General features: G+C 56.3%; 9 protein-coding genes across 9 annotated transcripts; 6 read left to right on the forward strand and 3 right to left on the reverse strand.

Annotated features, from left to right (window-relative positions):
• Nucleotides 1–70: 70 nt before the first annotated feature.
• Nucleotides 71–3,424, forward strand: PHSY_004904 (hypothetical protein; the record flags this gene model as incomplete). Its single annotated transcript, XM_012335516.1, has 1 exon — nt 71–3,424. One exon carries the CDS (start codon nt 71–73, stop codon nt 3,422–3,424), a length of 3,354 nt encoding a protein of 1,117 aa, XP_012190906.1.
• A 616-nt stretch (nt 3,425–4,040) lies between these two features.
• PHSY_004905 (carotenoid cleavage dioxygenase 1) lies at nt 4,041–6,773 on the forward strand (the record flags this gene model as incomplete). Its single annotated transcript, XM_012335517.1, has 2 exons — nt 4,041–4,129; nt 4,394–6,773. The coding sequence occupies 2 exons, from the start codon at nt 4,041–4,043 to the stop codon at nt 6,771–6,773; spliced, it is 2,469 nt and encodes an 822-aa protein (XP_012190907.1).
• Nucleotides 6,774–6,888: 115 nt separating this feature from the next.
• Nucleotides 6,889–7,836, reverse strand: PHSY_004906 (hypothetical protein; the record flags this gene model as incomplete). The annotated part of the gene is made up of 1 exon (XM_012335518.1): nt 6,889–7,836. One exon carries the CDS (start codon nt 7,834–7,836, stop codon nt 6,889–6,891), a length of 948 nt encoding a protein of 315 aa, XP_012190908.1.
• A 610-nt stretch (nt 7,837–8,446) lies between these two features.
• PHSY_004907 (GTPase, predicted) lies at nt 8,447–11,139 on the forward strand (the record flags this gene model as incomplete). The annotated part of the gene is made up of 2 exons (XM_012335519.1): nt 8,447–9,328; nt 9,829–11,139. 2 exons carry the CDS (start codon nt 8,447–8,449, stop codon nt 11,137–11,139), a joined length of 2,193 nt encoding a protein of 730 aa, XP_012190909.1.
• An 859-nt stretch (nt 11,140–11,998) lies between these two features.
• PHSY_004908 (transcription regulator) lies at nt 11,999–13,921 on the forward strand (the record flags this gene model as incomplete). Its single annotated transcript, XM_012335520.1, has 1 exon — nt 11,999–13,921. The coding sequence occupies one exon, from the start codon at nt 11,999–12,001 to the stop codon at nt 13,919–13,921; it is 1,923 nt and encodes a 640-aa protein (XP_012190910.1).
• A 144-nt stretch (nt 13,922–14,065) lies between these two features.
• Nucleotides 14,066–15,217, reverse strand: PHSY_004909 (likely uridine kinase; the record flags this gene model as incomplete). The annotated part of the gene is made up of 1 exon (XM_012335521.1): nt 14,066–15,217. The coding sequence occupies one exon, from the start codon at nt 15,215–15,217 to the stop codon at nt 14,066–14,068; it is 1,152 nt and encodes a 383-aa protein (XP_012190911.1).
• Nucleotides 15,218–15,844: 627 nt separating this feature from the next.
• PHSY_004910 (hypothetical protein) lies at nt 15,845–17,143 on the reverse strand (the record flags this gene model as incomplete). The annotated part of the gene is made up of 1 exon (XM_012335522.1): nt 15,845–17,143. The coding sequence occupies one exon, from the start codon at nt 17,141–17,143 to the stop codon at nt 15,845–15,847; it is 1,299 nt and encodes a 432-aa protein (XP_012190912.1).
• A 102-nt stretch (nt 17,144–17,245) lies between these two features.
• PHSY_004911 (hypothetical protein) lies at nt 17,246–19,754 on the forward strand (the record flags this gene model as incomplete). Its single annotated transcript, XM_012335523.1, has 4 exons — nt 17,246–17,272; nt 17,801–18,127; nt 18,724–18,833; nt 19,562–19,754. The coding sequence occupies 4 exons, from the start codon at nt 17,246–17,248 to the stop codon at nt 19,752–19,754; spliced, it is 657 nt and encodes a 218-aa protein (XP_012190913.1).
• Nucleotides 19,755–20,055: 301 nt separating this feature from the next.
• PHSY_004912 (macrophage activating glycoprotein) lies at nt 20,056–20,928 on the forward strand (the record flags this gene model as incomplete). The annotated part of the gene is made up of 1 exon (XM_012335524.1): nt 20,056–20,928. The coding sequence occupies one exon, from the start codon at nt 20,056–20,058 to the stop codon at nt 20,926–20,928; it is 873 nt and encodes a 290-aa protein (XP_012190914.1).
• Between the last annotated feature and the right edge of the window lie 334 nt (nt 20,929–21,262).

Consider the following 21,262-nt stretch of genomic DNA (forward strand, 5'->3'; position numbering starts at 1 on the left):
GACACGATACTTGTCTCGGCCAGGCTTGGCAAAGCATCGACAGATATGAGCTAGCTCCTCAGAAACGGAGATGGTGCGGAAGAGACCCTCCATCTCGCCTTCGCCTCCTCTTGGTCAGGAAAGCAGCGATGATGAATTTATCCACGAACCATCGGTCATCAAAGGCAGCTCCAACGCACGCAAACGTCGACGGAACAATCCAAGTGCCACCATTCCGGTCGCCCCGGGCAGAACGCTGCGTGACTTGCTGGGCTTGACGGCGGCAGACGATTATATAGAGACGTCAGCCGCCATCGCAGCTGGAGTCGGACGTGCCAAGAAGCACCATGACTCTACAATGCCACTTTCAGATTCAGATGGAATCAAAACTCAAGCTGTGAATCAGCTGGAACGGTCGCCCTCTCCGGTTTCGACGACATCATCCTCCTCATCCCAGGAGGAGCTGGTCCTTCCAATATCGAGATCCCCTCGCGAACCTCGAGCGTACCTTTCTCCAGCCGCACTCGAAAGAGAGGCCCTGCAGTCGGACTTATACATCGCTTCAAATCAAAGCCAAGCAGCGATCGATTCTGACTCGGGGGGCGATGAACCGGAACAAGCCCTGAGCCTGCGTGCCGATTGCAATGGATCTTCGCCGCCGCCGATCCTTCCAAATGCCAGCCCAGCAAGTCGCGACAGTCATACGAGTGACGAGGAAGACGAAGTTTCTCTGGCGATGAGAGGCCCCGCTTTGTCCCGCCGAGCACCAAACGCAACAGCTCAGCCTGAGCGTTCCGCTACATCCTCAGACGGCCTGCATGGTCAGAGGCCATCGTTTCCCATTCCAGCAGAGCTCAGAGATATTGGTCCTCTGACTCTAGCCCCTGGCATCGAGGTACCTGCTACCATCAATCGCTTCCTTCGAAGCTATCAGCGAGACGGTGTTCGCTTTCTTTACAGATCCTATTCAGAAGGTAGAGGCGCCCTGCTTGGAGACGACATGGGTCTCGGAAAGACCATCCAGGTCATCGCACTCCTTTCAGCGATCATGAGCAAGACTGGATACGAGCACGATGCCGACCGTCGCATTGAAGCCATCCGGAGCGACAGACAAAGCTGCACTTATCACCGCGCGGACGCCATATGGCCCACATGTCTCATCATTTGCCCGAGCTCAGTCATCGACAACTGGCGTCATGAGCTCGACACATGGGGCTACTTCGAACACGCAGCTTACAGCGGCACTCGTGCCAAGGACACGCTCGAGTCTTTCCGTCGAGGTCGGCTCGACATCCTCGTCACCAGCCATGAAACGGCATCGCTCTCCATCGAACACCTGCGCGATCTCGATTTGTCCTGCGTGCTCATCGATGAGGCGCACAAGCTCAAGAATCCCAATTCGCAGATGACGCGAGCCATGCAAACTTTTCGCTGCAAAGCGCGATTCGCATTGACAGGAACCGCCATCCAAAACACGTACCGCGAGCTATACACGCTGGCCGACTGGACCAATCCTGGTCTGCTAGGAACGGTCAAAGAATGGATCGCTGAAATTGAGGATCCGCTCAAGCACGGTCAGAAGCGCGGCGCAGACCCGGAGCGCATCGCTGACGCCAGGACGAGGGCGGAAAAATTGGTCACCAACGTCTTACCCATCTTCTTCCTGCGCCGCACAAAGGCGCTCATTGCTGATCAGCTTCCTCGCAAGTTCGACAAGATCGTCTTTTGCCCGCTCACGCCGACTCAGCTGGACGTGTACAAACGCATCTTATCGGAAGACGAGGTCGAGCTGATGAAGCGACATGCAGATCCTTGCGACTGTGGCCGGCTCGATCCTGATACCGGTCTCCCATATCGACGCCAGAACTGCTGCTTCAAACGCGACAGCACAGGAGGAGCGTGGAACAAGAACATGCTCAAGTACATCTACCTTTTACAAAAGTGCTCCAACCACGTCGCTCTCGTGTTCCCAGATCCGGAAGATGCAAGCTCCAAGGAGCCGGATCGCGTGGAGAGGTACGACCGCCAACTCTCGTACGTGCAGCTCATGTTTCCCAGTAGCTGGCAGGGCAAGCGATGCAATGCTGCAAACGGCATGGAGCCCGGGTTTTGCGGCAAATGGAAGGTGCTGGCTGGATTGCTGGCACAGTGGCACGTCGACGGCGACAAAGTGCTGCTATTTTCCACTAACCTGCGGCTTCTCCAGTTCATCGAGTTCTTCCTGGCTCGCGAAGGGCATAACTTTCTCAGACTCGATGGATCTACGCCGCAGCCGCGTCGTCAACAGCTGGTCAACCAGTTCAACAGGGATGCGAGCATTTTCGTCTTTCTCATCTCGACCACGGCAGGCGGCACAGGACTCAATCTGACGGCGGCAAACCGAGTGGTGGTGTTCGATCCGCATTGGAATCCGTCGCACGACCTGCAGGCCATGGATCGAGCGTATCGATTCGGTCAGTCGAGGGACGTGTACGTGTATCGGCTGATCGGGGCAGGATCTCTGGAGGAGGTGATCTACGGTCGTCAGCTGTACAAGCAGCAGCAGATGGAAATCGGCTACAACGCTGCCAAGGAACGTCGCTACTTTGAAGGTGTCGCCGGCGATCAAGGCAGCCTGGGCGAGCTGTTCGGATGCAAGAATTTGTTCACGCTCCATGAGAGCAGCTTGGCGATGAAGTCGATCATCGACGAATGCAACATCTCGGAGGTGACGTTTGCACTGGAGCAATACCTGAAATCGGGCTCGCTCGATGATCAAGCGGCAATAGATACAGCCTTTGCGGAGCGTGTTGGAAGTCAGCAAGCAGACGCCGCAGATGTGACCGAGAACCTCGAGAGGGGTGTTGACTCAACGCCTGCAGATCCCATCCGTAGCATCCTCGAAGGCAGCGGGATCGCCTATAGTCACGATCACGCTGCTCTGATGGGCAACAGTGCCGCCGAAGCTGCCTTGTATCAAGAGACGGCTCAGCGACGAGCGCCGTTGCCTCAAGTGAGCACGAGCTCCGCCAAAAGGATTGCGTCAACGACCAAAAGACCGTCAAAGCAAACTGGCGCCTCGCAATCCACCTCGGGCTCATCCAAGAAGGCGGCGCCTAGAGCGGGGACTACCACATCGGTCTGGCCGCCGCCGCGGACGAATGTCGCCCGGACAGACACTGTAGCTACGCAGGAAGTGTTGGAGGAGTCGCAGTCGTTGGCCGTGGCAGCCCAAGGCTTGCGTCGAGCCGTGCATCACGATACGCACGCCACCAAGATAGGCATGCCTGATCTATCAGATCTGGCCGAGCTTCAAAATGTGACCGAGGTAGAGTTCGCCTCAGCCGTCAACGCAATGCCATCGGCGGAACAAAAGGCGTTCTTTGACGATGCTATTCGACGGTGGAACCGAAAGCGCAGTGTGCTCGCGAAAGCCGCCGACCGTCAGCAGCATCAATTTTTCTGAATGTTACGTTTTTGCAATAATCTACTCAATATTTTCATGCTTTCTTGGGCACCGGAGCAGTGCATTCGTGACGTCATGACAGCTGCATGTCGATTCTGCCGACGCGGCAGGGCTTTCGAAGCTGGGTCGCAATGAGAATCCCGATTCGGTTCACTACGCAGAAACGTCCCTGTGATTGATGACCTCGTCGGGTGTTTCGAGTCGGCGGGCGAACCGAGGATGGCCGTTGGCGGCCAACAGACTTGATACTAGATACAACTTGCCGCTGCCACGATGCAAGTGCTGGTGAACAAGGGCCTTGGATGAGCAGCGAGACGGGCAGAGGGCAGGTCAGCGCTGCATCCTTACGAGAGACGCTCGAGACGCTCGATTTGTGTGACCCTTTTCTCGCCAAAAATATCCGCCGATTCGGATTCGAGATCGCCATTCCACAGAGTGCATTTGAAGGCGCCTTTTTTTGTTCACCGTTTTCGGTGTGCATATCCACGAGACTCGCTTAGCTTCCTCCGGCTGCTGCGTGATGAGGGCTGTCAGCAATGCGTCAATGCAGGACAGTGATTTTGCTGTTCAGAAGCCAGCTGAAACGTCATAATTTTGGTTCCGCGCTCCTTCACCGATGGATTCGGTTGTGGACGTCGTGATGAGTCTTCGATGCGGACAGTCAGCCGAAGAGACAGCCCGAAGCATTCTTCAGCGTCCATCGGTGTAGCCATTCCGAGACGGAAATTGGACCCTACGCCGGCTGCAGGCTGAGCCTCGACTGGAGTGCGTGCCAGATGGTAATGAGCAATGTGCTGCGCTGACCAAGTTTGCCTTGGGCCGATCTCTGGCTGCACCTTGGCTCGTACCTCCCTTCCGTCGCTGTCTACGACAACGCACCATTGAACCTTTCCACCATCCATCGACCTTGATGTTGCTTTGACAGCCCTCGACGCTCCCAGCATAGCTCGACGCGAACACAAGTCACAGATTCGTCGACGGCCTCGACAAAGCTCCTGCAGAGATGGCGGAAGCATCGCACAGCCGCCGGCAGCGTGCAGCGTCTTTGCGAAGGCTGTCATCTAATCAGCACTACGCACCCACCATCTCAATACCCTCACCACCGACACCAGCAGAGGACTGCGCATACCCACCTCTTTCGTCCGCCACTAGCAGCGAAAAGAAATGCGAGGCAGGACCATCCCGCCCCTCAGCCCCAGCAGTAGTCCCCCGCAGACCCGTACTCTCGCGCAGAAGGACGTCCAAAAAGGAATACGTCCACCCCTACCTTTCCGGCAACTTTGCACCCGTCACAACCGAATGCCCTCTCACCGACTGCCTCTTCGAAGGCACGATTCCTGACGAGTTCGCCGGCAGCCAGTACGTCCGCAATGGAGGAAACCCGCTCGCCAACTCGGATCTCGACCGCGATGCGCATTGGTTCGACGCCGATGGCATGCTAGCAGGCGTCCTGTTCCGCCGTACACCGCAAGGCACGATTCAACCGTGCTTCCTGAACCGCTTCATCCTCACCGACCTGCTGCTCTCGACACCGGAGCATTCGCGACTACCCTACCTACCGAGCATCGCGACGCTCGTGAACCCTCATACGTCGATATTTTGGCTGTTGTGCGAGATCGTCCGTACCTTTGTGCTGGCAATGCTCACGTGGTTGCCGGGACTTGGTTTGGATGCGCATCAGAAGCTCAAGCGTATCAGTGTCGCGAACACGAGCGTTTTCTGGCACGATGGAAAGGCGATGGCTGGGTGTGAGAGTGGCCCGCCCATGCGTATCATGCTGCCCGGACTGGAGACTGCGGGGTGGTACACTGGCGAGGAAGAGGAGGACAAAGGCGTCGATGAAAAGGTGGACAAAAGCTCTGGTCGCGACCAGTCGAAAGGCTTCGGCGGCGGACCACCGATCGTCAGCATGCTCCGGGAGTTCACCACGGCGCACCCAAAAATTGACCCGAGAACCCAAGAACTGCTGCTCTACCATATGTGCTTCGAGTCGCCGTACCTTCGCATCAGCGTCATCCCACCATCACGATCGAAGCGATCCCACCTGCCAACGCATGCCAAAACCATCAAAGGCAAACCGGTTCGCGGCCTCAAGCAGCCCAAGATGATGCACGACTTCGGCGCCACGTCGACGCAGACGGTCATCATCGACGTGCCTCTGTCGCTCGACATGCTGAACCTCGTCCGCGGCAAACCGATCCTGCACTACGATCCTTCGCAACCCACTCGCTTTGGCGTGTTGCCGCGTTACGAACCGGAACAGGTGCGGTGGTTCGAGAGCGCCGAAGCGTGCTGCGTCTACCACACGGCCAACAGCTGGGACGACGATGGCAAATTTGCCTCCTCCGAAACACCTACTCGAGGCGTTAACATGCTCGGATGTCGTCTCAATAGCGCAACGCTCGTCTACTCTGCCGGCAACTTGCTTCCACCTTCGCACGTGCTTCCACCTCCCAACTGTCCCGAAAAGTGCCAGCTCTACTACTGGCGTTTCGACCTGGAGAACGCCGACACCAACACCATCAGTCACGAATTCGCACTTTCTGACGTGCCCTTCGAATTTCCTACAATCAACGAGGATTACTCGATGCAGCAGGCACGATACGTGTACGGTACCAGCATGCGGGATGGCACGTTTGACGCTGGATTGGGCAAAGCAGCCAAGATCGATGCGCTGGTCAAGGTGGATGCGGAGACGCTGATTCGGAAGGGCAAGGCGATGTGGAGCCAGGGAAAATTGAAGGCAGGCGAGAGTGTCGATACGAGGACGGTGGAGGAGGTGCTGAGTGCTCAACGAGATGGAAGTGCGGCGGAGGATGATGCGATCAAGATCTTTGAGATGCCTCGAGGGTGGTACGCACAGGAGACGACGTTCGTCCCTCGTCAACGTCGTCGGGAGTCGAGCGAGCCACAGCAGGAAGACGACGGCTGGCTAGTCTGCTACGTGTTCGACGAAGCTACCGGTCTCCACCCTTCCACTGGCGAAGTTCTCCCCGGCGCATCGAGCGAACTCTGGATCGTCGACGCCAAGCACATGACCCAAGTGGTGTGTCGCGTCAAACTCCCCCAGCGTGTACCCTACGGTCTGCACGGGACGCTGTTCACCGAAGAGCAGATCGCCTCGCAGAAACCCATCGACCCAAGTCAAGTTCGCAGCTGGGCGAGCTCGATCAACCTCGCCGACCCATTTTCGTCATCTGCACTGGGTTCGTCGGTGTACAGCGCTTCGGGAAAGGCGGCAACGAGCAAGTTCAAAGATGGAAAGGAGACGTACGCTGCTTTCGTCAGGGATCCGATTCGGATTGGCGCTTGGTGGATCAAGCGCAACATTGAACTGTTGATCGCCTAGGGGTTTCATATGTATCATCTTTGGGCTATGGGTGCAAGCACGGATGCCCTTCAAAGTGGAGAGACGAGGTTGTGTGATTCTTGCGCTGCTCTCATTACTTGAGCAAGAGCGATCGCTAGCTTGCAGCGGAAATCTGACTTCGAGCGCTTAGGATCGACCTGGTTGTCAAGAACATCCTCACGCGTTCGTCCATATCCCGGATCCTCGTGAAGAACTCAACATTCGCCATCCTTTCCGATCCTCTGCCTCTCAGCCCCACAATCCTTCTGAGGCGCTTGTTGCTTCTCTGAATGCGGAATTTCCCCTGGCCAAACTTGTACTCTTTTCCATCAATCTCGTGCTTGTACATGCAATCATCTCCGAAGATGCAGAATGGGTGTGTCGACCGCTTGCTGCTCAGAGCTAGACTCTTTGAGAAGTTCTTGCAGGGCGTGCCTGCTGCGCGTTGGCGGAATCGCTGTAGTGCCAGGGTGCGTGCGCTGGAGGCGAAGGGTTGTGGTGTGACAAAGGTGTACCGGGAATGGGTTCGACAGGTAGGGCAATTTTTGTTCTTGGACTGATCGTGCTGTCTACGCCATGTGCTGAGGCAGGGTGGACAGAAGAGATGATCGCAGTTGGAATGCTGGGCGTAGACGGCGGGGATCTCCATACAAATGTCGCAGTGAGAGGCGGGAGGGCTGCTGATGCTAGCTGGGACGCCTTTCATAGGCATTGGATTTGAGATTGGGGCTGAAGAGGACTGCGGGTCTGCGGGAATGTCTTGCCAAGCATCTTGGTCGTCGTCGTCATCGCTCGAAGTTGCAGCAGAATGGAAAGCTTGTGCTCTCGCGGACAAGTCGGATCGACACGTCGAACCGGGAATGAATTCGCCAGCCTGCGCAGAGAGTCGAGCAGCAGGAACAGATGCTTCCGAGGGGCCAGATTTGCGTGTGTCGGAGTGAGAGAAGATACACTTGGTGCCCCTCTCGCACTTTCCTGAACGATAGAAGTATCTACACGGAGTGTCTTGCTTAGCAAAGGCAGGCGGACACGGCAAGACGCTCTTGCTTGCTTCGGACTGCATCCTGCGTCCAGATGGGCTGGTATCAACGCGGCTTGACGGTATTGATGATGGAGTGGCAGGAGATAGGACACGCACGATCGCTTTAGAGTGGCCGGGGTGCGTGCGTGCATAGGATCCAGGGTCCAATTGACCTGCGTCTGAAAGTAGCGGAGACAGCAATTGCAGCCGCAGTTTTCCGCTCTCGAACACGGCCCGCAGTGATGAATCCGAGACGGCCGAGTGAGAGCGCCAAAAAAAAAAGGGATTTTGGTAGGAAAGGGTCTTTTTCCAAAAATTTCAGCGAGAAGAAAGGTGAAATTTTTGCGGCTGAGAACTGAGTGAATCGAGAATCCGTTTGGCTTTCTTCCTCTTTCCCTTTCACCTTCTCCTCACCACTGGTCACCCATTTCACTCCATCATCGTTCGCCTCGGATAGCGTTGGACTCTATCTCGGCTGCAACAAGGCATCTCTTAGAGCATCAGGATTCAAGAACCAGTACTGCATTGGCTCTACTAGCATTTGATACCCTCCAGCCGTCTTCGCCATCGTACTTGCACTCTTCCCTCTACACGCCCCAGCATCTAGACCCACACAGCATCCCGTCGAGTCCCGGCCTCATACTCAATCAAGATGGTTGTCGTCAAAGGAGGACCATCCAAAAACAACACAAAGTCCACTGGCATCAAGCGTGTCAAGGGTGAGAACTTCTACCGTGATGCCAAGAAGGCCAAGGTCGTCAAGCTTCTCTCCAAGGACGGCATCGCTTCCAAAGCCATCCGAGACAAGAGCGGAAAGATCATCCAAGCAGCCGAGTTCCAAAGCAGCGAAGCAAAGCCCGGTCGTGTTCAGCCCGACAAGCGATGGTTCGGAAACACACGTGTCATCTCGCAAGATGCGCTTGACCACTTCCGTACATCGCTCGGCTCGCGTGTGAATGACCCCTACTCGGTCTTGCTGCGCAGGAACAAGCTTCCCATGTCGCTCATCCAAGATCCTGGCAAGGGCAAGGCTCCTTCTCTCACCACTCTCGAACCCTACTCCGACACCTTCGGCCCAGGGGCACAACGAAAGCGTCCTCGTCTCGATGGCGGTATGAGCTCGTTCGAAGAGCTCGCCATGAGCAGTGAACAGGCTGGTCGCGCCGCCGATGACAAGCAAGCTGCTCTCGAGGCAAAAGCAGCCGGTGTTGGTCTCGTCCCTTCTGATTACGAGGTCGGCTCCAGTGCCCAGCGATCCGCCAACGGTTTCACTGCCGACGCAGACGAGCTCTACGAAATCCCCGTCACCCGCGGCCGCTCCGAACCCATCTACAGCAAGGGTCAGTCCAGACGTATCTGGGGTGAGCTCTACAAGGTCATCGACTCTTCCGACGTCATCATCCATGTCATCGATGCTCGCGATCCTATGGGAACCCGTTGCCGCAGCGTCGAGAAGCATATCCGCGACGAAAAGCCACACAAGCACCTCGTCTTCCTCCTCAACAAGGTCGATCTCGTTCCCACTTGGGTTACTGTAAGTTTTCCCACCATCTCCCCTCTCCCGCCTTTCGTTTCACACTTCTCCTCTTCCACCCATCAACTCTTCGCATCAAGAGACCACCCCACAATCATGTCAAGTACTGTGCCGTCGTCTCTCCTCGGGAAGGCGATGTCAGTGGCGCAAAAACTGTTACGAATGTGGAAGAAGAACGACGTCGATACGATCTCCCCCTCATAGCTATGTCTCCCCTGTCAGCTCTTGGGCCGACAGGCGCTTGGGACATGCCCACTCCCAGACCTTCTTCCGCCGATAAAGGCTGGGCAGACCGGGAGGGCCTGGAGCGTCGGCGTCGGGATTCCTATATGAGTTGAGCTTACGGCGCTCTTTCTTCTACGCCGTGCTCGTAGTCATGGAACCAACACTTTCGTCATTTTCGCTTTCAGCTATCTTGCAGAGGATCTTCCGAAAGAGAGCATTGTTCTGACCATTGATCTTCTTTCATTGCTTCGTATTGCTCTGACCGCTGCTAATAGGCTCGATGGGTCAAGCTCCTCTCGAAAGAATACCCTACGATCGCATTCCACGCCTCGATCAACAACTCGTTCGGTAAAGGTTCGCTCATTCAGCTTCTGCGCCAGTTCAGCGTGCTCCACTCGGACAAGAAGCAGATCAGCGTCGGTTTCGTCGGATACCCCAACACAGGAAAGAGTTCCATCATCAACACGCTCAAGAAGAAGAAGGTCTGCAACGTCGCTCCCATCCCAGGTGAGACCAAGGTGTGGCAGTACATCTCGCTCATGCGTCGTATCTACCTCATCGACTGTCCTGGTATTGTGCCTGTCTCGGCGCACGACTCCGAGACAGGTACCGTGCTCAAAGGTGTGGTGCGTGTCGAGAACCTCGAGACACCCGCCGAGCACATCCCCGCGCTGCTGTCGCGTGTCAAGCCCGAATACATTCGTCGCACCTACAATCTTGAGAAGTGGTCCAACTCGGAAGACTTCTTGGGTCAGATCGCCAAGCGCATGGGCAAGCTGCTTAAAGGTGGCGAACCGGATCTGGAGACGATTGCCAAGATGGTGCTCAACGACTGGATCCGCGGCAAGATCCCCTTCTTTGTGGCTCCCGCTTTGCCAGAGGATGCCAAGTCGAGCAAGGGCAAGGCAAAGGCCAGTGCTGAGGAGGTCGAGAGCGCCGACGCTAGCGAGATCGCGGCTGCGGCGGACGCCGAAGTCGACGCTGCTACCGACAAATTGCTCAAGAGGAAGAAGGTCAAGGGTGTCGAGCAGCCGCTCAAGCAGATTGCTGTGGCTACCAAGTTCACTCGGGAGGATATCGAGGCCGGTCGACCCGAAGACTACGTCATGGAGCGCGACGAGGATGAGCCGGTACCCGAGCTGGCCGTCGACGAAGACGCTACATTCGACAGCGACGACGAGGCTGCCGAAGACGACGAGGACGACGACGATGACGAAGACGGCGATGCGCTGCAAGATCTCAACTGGGACGACGTCTTCCAAGGTGGATCCGACGCAGAGCAAGAAGCGGAGGCCGACGACGACGACGATGCTGCCGACACCACCACCAAGTCATCGCCCGGCAAACGCACCGTTGCCGCTGCCGACGATGACGAGCAAGACGAGCACGACCCGCGTCGCAAGCAAAAGAAGACCGCCCGAATGACCACCAGCAAACGCAAAGCCGAGAACTACTACACCAACGCCAACGTCAAGAACAAGAGCCGTCGCGGCAAACCTGACGCTGCAGAACCCAAGAGCAAGGAGAGAGGCCCCAAGGTCGGCGCCAACGGCAAAGGCGCTGCGCAGCCTCGTCGTCGCAAGTGATCGTGGTTCGTGGTCAGTTTGGTCCGGTGTTCCCGCTTCATCTGTTTTCGCTTTGTCATTGTCGTTGTCGCATCTTTCTTTGTACTTGTAGTCGAGCAGTCAATGTTGTTATGCATCATCGGAAGGTTGTCCACTGAATGACAATGATCGTGAGAAGAGGGTTGCGAAAGAAGTTGAGCCACATCGTTGACCGCAGAATTCGGCGTGATGTCGCCTTTGAGCGAGCGACTCATCGTCGAGCACCTCGACTTGACAGGGCGATCTCAGAAGTAATGGGTTCACACGCCATTGGAGATAGTTGGTAGCTTGATAATACGATAGATTGCATGTCAAAAGATGAGCGAGACAAGCAGACGCAGCGTGAGACTGATCCCCGACCGCTGCACCTGCTCGACCAGACGTCCTGACTACCGAGTCGGATTCTCTCTTTTCCCCAGAACAAAGCCTTTCACTGCGACTTGCAGAATCACCGTCGACCAAGGAGAAAAGGTATGCAGATCTTCGAGAAATGTACCGATTCTTCTTTCCCAGGGCGACCAGTGCTTTGCGTTCGTTGTTGTGCAGTAAGGCTTGCCGAGAAAAAGCAGAGATCCGACTTCGAAAGCAGGAAAGCGGACCTGGATTTGTACGGTGAAACAAGGAAGAAAAATTGAAAGATACAACTCCCATATGTGCCCTTCCTGGATTATGGTTCAAAATGGTAAAAGGCAATTTTGAAGTACCTTGAAACAGGAAGGAGGGAGTGAGATGGGGATCGGAAAGGAAGACGTGAGTTGGGTTTGGCATTATATACTAGGCTGGGGAGGTCGCGTGCTGCAACTGCATTTTTTGCGGCAGGCTATGTCGACGCGTGAGAAGGATGAGAAGTATTGGGAAAGAGTGGAAAGCGCAGCACATTTCGAGTTTGAAGGGTTGCTGGGAAAGAATTGATTGTGACACGGACTTGCAATCTCGACAGGAAGTATTGGTCTTCGAAGGCTCGTGTCAACCGACACTTGAACAGCGGCTCTCAACGGCGTATTCCCCTCTTCTCCTCGTCCAGTCGCATCGAACGGGCTTCAGGATGCAGATCGATGCTTCGAACGGCTCGAAAGTCGAAGCTTCCGCAGCGGAAGCGAGTAGTGCAGGCAATGGAAGCGTAGCATCGACGTCAAAGTCGACCCTTGCTCAGGCTACCGCTTCTGCACCCTCCACGACCGCATCTCCGCCACCCGGCGAGCCATCGTACCAATCCATGGACTCCGAGGAGCTCTCTGCTCTCGAGGAAACTGCCGAAGCCGAATCGGAATCCGACACCGAGATCGATCGACTTCTCGATGCGGCCGCTGCCACCTTCCCACCCGAAACCGTCTCGCTCCTCGTCAAGGACTTAAAACAACGGGGCATCGTGTACTTCCTCCGCACTCACGTCGTCTCCGATCCATCTTCTTTACGAATCAAACACTTGCTTCTCGCACTCGGAGTCTTTCTGCCTCGCTCCATCCGCGATTCCGATGTATCGATCGAGGTCCTCCTCCCCATCCTCAAAACCGCACTCGCGCGCATCCTTCGACGACGCGAAAAACTCCCGCAGTACAACACCATCACCGATGCGCTCTCGCTCATCTCCACCCGCAGCAAGATCATGATCCTCTCCGGTGCCGGCATCTCGGTCTCCTGTGGCATCCCCGACTTTCGCTCGCACGACGGCATCTACGCCTCGCTCCAATCCGAAGGAACCTACCAACTCGACGACCCGCAGGACATGTTTGACAAATCCTACTTCCTCACAAACCCGTCCATGTTCTACTCATTCGCACACAGGATCTTTCCCAGCAACTTCACGCCAAGCTCGACGCATCGTTTCATCAAACTCGTCGAGGAACAGGGGAAATTGCTGCGGAATTACAGTCAGAACATCGATACGTTGGAGCAGCTGGCAGGGATCGAGATGGTGTTGCAGTGTCATGGAAGTTTCGCTAGTGCGAGCTGTACGGATCCGAGTTGTGGTTATAGGTGTAAGGGGAGTGAGATTGCGGATGCGATATTTGGGAAGAGAGTTCCGAGGTGTCCGAGGTGTGAGGAGAGGAAGGGGAAGGAGGAGAAGCCGAGTAAGAAGAGGAGGAAGGTGGGGAATGGGAGAAGTTGGAGGCCAACAGATGACAGTGATGAGGAGGAGGAGGATGACGAGACGTCGCTGCCGGGGTTCGGTATTTTGAAACCGGACATCACGTTCTTCGGCGAGAAGCTCTCCTCCGACTTCGACCACGCCCTGCTTGCCGACAGAGAAGAAGTCGATCTTCTCATCGTCATGGGGACCTCGCTCAAAGTCGCACCTGTATCCGAGATCCTCGGCCACATCCCGCACTCGACTCCAGTGATCCTCATCAACAAGACTCCCATCCTGCACCTCGCCACCGACATCATGCTTCTCGGAGACTGCGACCGTATCGTCGAGTATCTCTGCCGCAAACTAGGCTGGCATCTTCCACCGGTGCAACCGAGCAAAGATGTGGTGGGAAGTCGCGCGGCGGAACAGGTCAAGCACAAGGTGGAGGTGCAGGACGAAAGGGCAGAGGTTGCAGTCGAGAGAGAGGAGAAGAGGCTGCCCGATGGACAAGGTGAGGGGGATGGGGAGGAGGAACCGGAGAGGTTGATGAACAGTCACGCTTGGTTGTTCCAAGGTGCAGAGCCTGGACGGTTGCCTGCGTTGCTCGCTGAGATGGATGACGAGGAGGAGGAGGATGAAGAAGCAAACAGAGCAGGCGATACCCTCGTCCCCAGCGATCCGACTTCAGCATGACCCGACAGAACAGCATCTTTCACTCATGAACAATACCCCGAAGGGACAATCAGTCAAGCAATGCATCACTACGCACAGCCCTCCGGAGCTTCTGACGGACTCTGACAGACATCGATGTAAATTGGTCGCCAAGAGCCACATAGCTTACAGATCACCTCTCTCCCTCAGCTCCAGGATCTGCTCCGTCTTCGCCTCCACCTGCTCCCAAACCTCATCTGCACTCTCCCAGTCCGCGCTGATCTCGTAGATGTTCCCCTGGTCTCTGTACTGCTTCACCAACGGCTGCAGCTTTTCTGTGTACCTCTTGAACTCTTCCACCTTTTCCTTGCTATCCTTCTTGTCGGGCAGACGTTTTTCAAAATCCTTCAGTGGAAGATCGTAGAAGGAGAAGCAGAAGATGGGTACGATCTCCTTTTCGATCCTCTGGGCGTCTTCTAGCGTTGTGGGGAAGTTGTCGACGACGAGCGATGTACGTTTGCCCGGCTTGGCACGTTCGGAGATGATGTGGAGGAGTTCGTCGAAAGACTTGGGCTGGACGATGTCGTCGAGTTCCTTGAAGCGGTTCACGAGTCGTTTGGCTTGGGTGGTTTTGCCGGAGAGAGAAGGTCCGACGAGACAGAGCAGGCTCACTTGATCCTTGGAATACTTGGGCCCGCCTTCCTTCTTCCCTGCACCACGTTGTTCCTCGGCATGCGTCTCTCCACCGATCATCAGGTACGCTGTGCCAGCAACAGCCAGTAGCGCAAACACGATCCTACTCGTCGTAGCAGCGAGACTCTTAGCCCCACCCTTCATTCCCTCGCTCAGCGTATCCTTTGCAAACTTTGCCCCTTGCTCTGCAAAGTCCTCTCCAGTCTTGCTGGCGGAAAGCTTCTGTGCTTGCTCCATAACCTGATCCGTGTTGATCCTAGAATCGAGCTTCGACTTGGCATACTTCTTGCCTTGCTCTACGATCTTTTCCGCTGCATCCTGCTTCAAGTCTCGAGCTGGAGAGGTGCTGGAGAATCCCCGTGATTGGGAGCACGTGGAAAGGTGACGATTTCGCAGAAGACCCGTGCGCGAGGCGGCGGTTGATCCGGCAAGCAGACCGAAGGACTCCGAGATGCTGCGTCGAGATGTGGACGTCTCAGCCGACGCAAAGCTGGACGAAGACAGTTGGTGGTTCGATGCGGAGGGAAGCAAAGAGGCGGTGGCTCGTGCGACTTTCGATGCCAGTCGAGGAACTCTAGAGGCGACGCGCTGTTCTCCCAGCCTGCAAGCTCTGGTAGCCGTGGTCGAATACGAACGCTGCATCATCGTCAATGGAATACGTCTGTGTGATGCTGCCGAAGCTACTTGTGTTTCGATATGACAAGCTAGAGGTGAGTGACGGTAGATGCTTCCGTTTCAGGGCTTAGTCGTACATGTATCGAGGTTTCTTTGTCTTGGGTCAGCAGGCGCCCTGATGACTGACACTTGTGGAGGCGGGGAAGCCCGAAATTTTCTTCTGACAGGAAATTCAGTTTAGTGATGTCACTTTCTGCCGTCCTCTTGTTCTGTCGTGACCTGCAGCGCGCTCCTAGCAATTTCAACGCTGCGTGAGGAGCCACTCTGGGTCGCTGAAGCAAGCAATGATGCTGATCTGAAGAACTAAGAACACGAGCGAAGGCGGTCTTTCAGTGCGTACAGTGTAGAGCAGCACAACCTGTCGCAAATGCTGATTCTATATCGGGATCTGGTATGAGGCTGCTGGCGTGCGAATCAGAGGGGTAAAGTACAAAGCAGCTGACACTTGGAAACCTAGCGATAGCGAGCTGGAGAGCAACCTTGATGCTGGCAGATAAGGCTCGAACGTCTATAGAAGCGCATGCGACGGCGAATCTATCGGCGCTTTGACACTCTAGGAGAGTGCTACATTACAGTTTGAAAGGCGGCTAGAGCTGATCAGAGACCAGCAGCCTTAATACCGCGTTCGAGATCCTGGATCAGATCGGCGGTCTCTTCGATACCCACACTCACACGAATGAGGTTGTGACCGATGCCGATCTTGATCCTGTCCTCGAGCGCTACCGAGCCGTGGGTCATCTTGGAGGGCAGCTCGATCAAGCTCTCGACACCGCCAAGCGACTCGGCGAGGGTGAAGACGTTGAGGTTCGAGAGCAGCTTGTCGGCGGGGCCGTCATCAGCCGGATCCGACTTGATGCGGAACGAGATCATGCCACCGTAAGCGAACGCACCGTTGGAGGCAGTCGGCCCTGCGGCAGCAGCGCGTTTCGAGATTTGTCGTCGTGCCACCTCGTGACCGGCGTGCGATGGAAGACCGGGGTAGATGACGGTCTCAACGGATGGATGCGCCTCGAGGAAATGCGCAATGGCGAGGGCAGACTCGCCGTGCGCCTTCATGCGTAGTGCGAGCGTCTTGAGGCCGCGCAGTGCCAGCCAGCAGTCGAACGGCGAAGGAATGGCGCCGATGCTGTTCTGCAAAAACGCGATACGGTCTGCCCATGCCTCGTCGTTGGTCACAGCCGCACCCATGACCACATCGCTGTGACCGTTGAGATACTTGGTGACACTGTGCATCACCAGATCTGCGCCGTGAGCCAAAGGGTTCTGGAACCATGGGCTCATGAAGGTGTTGTCGACGACAATCTTGATATCCTTGCTGGCATTGGGGTGGTTTCGGACGAGCTTAACAATGAGTGGGATATCAACGACGCGGAGTGTGGGGTTGGTGGGGGTCTCGATCCAGACGAGCGACGTCTCCTTGCGGATGGCAGCGTTGACACGCTCGCTCACCTCGGCCTCGGCACCGTCCATCTCGACAAAGCTGGTCTGGATGCCCTGTGAGACGGTGGCCACCTTGGTAAAGTAGCGGTACGTGCCTCCGTACACGTCGTTGACGCTGACAATGTGCGAGCCAGCCGGCATCGAGTTGAGCACCGTCGCTGTGACCGCAGAGCCGGATGAGAAGGCAAGACCGCGGCTGCCACCTTCGAGAGCAGCGAGCGCGCGCTCAAACGAGTCGCGGTTCGGGTTGCCGGATCGAGAGTATTCGTAGCCCTTGTGGTTGCCAATACCATCCTGGGCGAACGTGGAGCTCAAGCTGATGGGTGGGATGACAGCGCCCGTGGCTGCATTTGGCTCGGAACCGACGTGGATTGCCTTGGTCGAGAAGCCCGTAGAGGTGTGAGCCTCGGCGTGGCCGTTGCCATTCGAGGCGCCGTTTGTGCTTGCTACGGTCATTCTGGCTGGAAATGCAGCTGTGAGGGGCGATGAGGTGTGTTGGTCGTGGTGGGGAGGAAAGGCTTTGTCAGAGCAGCGATGAGTGGTTATTGTCTTGCTCTGATGAGGTCGACGTCGGTATCGCCGAAGGTCAACCCACTGCTGCAACTTACCCACCGCCACGTTCTCTGACAGCTCGAAATCACGCAAGAGCGATCTTCTTGAACGTCAGAGCGAGAATTTTGCCTCGGAACCCGAATCGGAGCAGCAGGACCAGCAACAGGCAGTGCAGCTCTTCTCGTCGATCGGGTTGCAATCAGGGTTCTACATTCCACGAAATTTTCTTATACCCGGTCGATGGGAGAACAGGCAGGCAACAGGGTCGCTGGGCTCAGCGATCCGGATTGCAGGGCCACGCGCTGGCCAAGAAAATGGAAAAGGGAAAGAAAAAAGGCTGCGAGCAGTCGGAGCGTACCCGAAAAAATGTGACCGCTTGGACCTCACCTCGGCCAATGCCGTTCAAGTAGCCGCAGTCAGCAGCATCGGGTGCTTCCCTTGAGGGTCGCTGCGACACGGGAGGTGGGCTCCACTTCTCAGGCAGGCTTACATTCAGAATTCCCTGCTAGACGCGCAGTCGTCACAGGAACAAAGTATATGAGGTGTGGGTCGTCTCATTAGGTGTGCGGTTGTCGGTGCCCTGGTTGCGAGCTGAGTTGCATCGACCATCGATCCTACTTTGACTCTGTTACGGTGTGCCCTGAGAGCTACGCTCTATTTGACCGCCGTTCCACAGAAACGAGCTCACTCGACTCTGACTTCCTCTGCGGTGCACCGTGCAATCCAAAAACACCACTATTAATAAAGCGAGGCCGGAAAATAGGGTCCAGAAAAGCAGACGAAAATCATGACACCGATGTAACAGACAAACGGCGGGGCTCGCTCAAGTTCAAGATCACTGCTGCTGTCCTCGACTCATCGCCGACTCAGGCGAGCTCCTGCGACTCGGTATGTGGCGAGGAGGTGGGCTTCTCGATGCATAGGAGCCATCCGCATATGCTTTGCTATTGCTTACAAAAGCGCGAGCTCAGGTCTCTGCCTGCATCGACGACACCAGCTCACCGCTCCCTGCGACGATTCGAGGGTGAGAGGTCTTTCTGTCCTGAAGCGAGAGAAGCCAGTGACGCACCGACCGCTTCGCAAGCAACTTCGCTGGCATTGTGATCGCCGATGGTTTCTGCCTCGCATTGCATGGTCATGTGCTGGTACAGCACAGATCAACATCGACGACGCCACAGAGGATAACAAAAGCTCGGCAAAAGAAGTCACTGTGATGGTGACGAAATGCGGGCATCGTGTCAGTTGGTCATACAAAGGGGAAAGCAGACACTCGAGCTTACAGCTCTGGCAATGGTGGGGCTCGGAAGTCGTTTCGGTGCGTTCTTCTGTCGATCTTCTTAGCGAGATGATCAACGGCCATTTTGAACCGTCAAGTTCATGTCCCTGAAGATGCCCTGCTGAAATCACAGCGATCTAAAAAGTGGGGCGACAGGTGACTTCATAAAAGTGAGGTTGTGATCATCCGATGTGCATGCATCTTGCAGGCGAGCTTCGATCTGCGCTGCGAGACAGCGAAAGCGCACGTCTCGGCCTCGCACGCTTCGTGCTGCGGCCAAGCCGGACGTCGACTGCAGAAGGCAAATGTACAAACAAGGTCAGGAGGCAAGCATGCATGACCATGATCAAGGTGAACTCGAGATGAGGTGGGCTTCGGGCTCGGACTGCAAGTTTCTTTCGTACCATTTCGCTAGAAGAGCCTCGCCGAGAAGGGTCCAATTCTCGCGCAGACAGGGCGCCACCTGCTGGTGTACTGCACGACTGTGCATCTGCGAACAGTAGTGTTGTTCATACTGTACACCCCATTTTTGACTGTCAGCTCGCGTGCAGGCTGCTCTCCTCCCTGCTGCCAAGTGAATTGTGAAAAATGTGCGTCTGCAGAACGCTCCGGAGCCTTGAGAATTTGTCCCACCAAGCAAAGCATGCACGCCGCAAGTCGAAAGGGGGGGGAAAAAGGGCCTCGGGCAACCATCGCCGCATGACCGCGCCACGCCTCACGTTTTCCCGTCGAAATTGGCACTTTGCTCCCGCTGTCAGCCTCGTTTGGCTCGCCTCCCGCCTTCTGGCCGCCGTCACCGTCGCGGCTGCTCGCATCTCAGTGCGCCTGGTCGAACTTGCCTGCTGCAGACCCTGCGCGCCGGAATAGCGCCGCTCTGAACTGCACTGCGCTCCAGTGCCCTTCCCCGTCTGTGGGTCAACGTAGGTGATCTGCAATGCATCTTTGGAAGTCCGCCGGCCGTGTTGTTTTGCGTCGAATATGTTGTTGTTGTCCGTACACTCGCGCGCCGCCCAGCCTCTTCGATGTGTCCCGCCCTTTCTGCGCAGCGTACCTACAACGACCCCTCGCTTGGAGATCGACGTCGACACCCACCGTCGCTATAGGCTCTTTGACGAGCTTGTGGATGCACAGGCTGGAAGCCCATGTCTATGTGCGCTTCGGAATCCCTTCTCCCCCTGTCACATGAGAGGCTTACTGCGGGTCTCAGATGCCTTCCCGCCCCTCTGTCGAAGCAAGTGAGCTGTGCTGCGCTTCGTGTCGAAAACACTCCGTTCCAGCTGCTTGTCCCACTCTGTTCCTACAAAGCCATCGCAACCTTTCTCCTCGGCCTCTTACCACCACCACTCCCTTCTTCAACACTCCATCTCCACTACTCAAGACCCTCTTCCCCCTTTCCCACCTTGTCCAACAGTCTCGCCTCCCAGCTTCACCTGCTCGGATCCCCATACAAAGCTCGAGACTAGATACGTTCCTTTCAGCTCCCAGCTCCCCCAACTTCCCGCTCTTGAGTAAGATCACACCTTGGTTCGCGATATCAGCCATGTTCACCAAATCCGTCTTTGTCGCCCTCGTCGCCGGCGTCCTCGGCGTCACCGCCGCCTACGACCCTGCCCACATGCCCGCCAAGACCGATGCCAACGGCGGTCAGACCGGCTACAACGACTGTCAGCAGCGTTACGGTGCCACCAACCCCAAGGCCAAGTGCCAGAACATCTTCATCAACTCGGTCAAGGACTTCTGTCTCTGGGGACCCCCCAAGACCTCCGGTTCCGACACGGTCGGCGACCTCGAGGCGGTCATGGTCTCGTACTGCATGAAGTCTGGATACGGTACCCGCCTCATCCCCGACGGTACCATCCACGGCGCCCACTTCCTCAAGACTCCCTCCTTCGTCCAGATCACCGGTACTGGTGACTTCACCAAGATCCACATCCAGGCTGGTGACGAGGGTGGCGAGCTCGACCCTCACGGCGCTACCGGCTCTGGCAACCCTGTCGGCGGTCAGGTCTTCACTCGTGCCTACACGGGCAACTGGGAGCAGCTGCCCGAGTGGCAGAACTTCATGTCGGCCACCGAGTACTGCTTCCGTGCGTGCCGTGATGGTCCCTGGGACCGTCAGTGGTGCCCTCACATCTACGATGTCATGGGCTGCATGTGGAACGAGCCCGCCAACTACGACCGCGGCGTCTTTGAGCAGTGCGACGGTACCGAGGGTGCCTGGCCTGGTGTCTACTCTGGTTCCACATGGTACCAGGGTGTCAAGCCCACTCCCGCCGCCCAGCCCGCGGGCAAGAGCTCCAACTGCCGATACTACCCCTCCATCTCGAACGGTCCTGCCGTCAAGACCCCCTCGAAGCGATCCGTCATGGCTACCCAGGTCAAGCGCACGCCCGAGTGGGAGGAGGAGCCTTAAGTGGACATGTTTATCTGCTGTATGCCACCTTGGCCCCGTGGCCCGATCTAGTCGCTCCTTTCAGAGTCGAGCGCGCATCTTCACCCTATGTCAATAACAACCTCTCCTCCGTGATTCAGCAAAAACACTGTTTGGTCTCCCTGGATGTCCCGTGATGGCTATCTCTAGGATGCTGACTTCACGACATCGCTGTCCGTGCCTCGTTTTGTTGCTACCTCACATCCCAGTCGTCGCGCTTGGTAATTCTGATGCGATGCTGATTCGTCGTCTCCTGTGTCTGTTTCAGTTGTGTCTCTTGTTGCATTTGTTCTTGCAATATCTTGGTTTCATGCCA

Source organism: Pseudozyma hubeiensis, assembly GCF_000403515.1.
Source record: "Pseudozyma hubeiensis SY62 DNA, scaffold: PHS45, whole genome shotgun sequence".
NCBI classification, from domain to species: Eukaryota; Fungi; Basidiomycota; class Ustilaginomycetes; order Ustilaginales; family Ustilaginaceae; genus Pseudozyma; species Pseudozyma hubeiensis.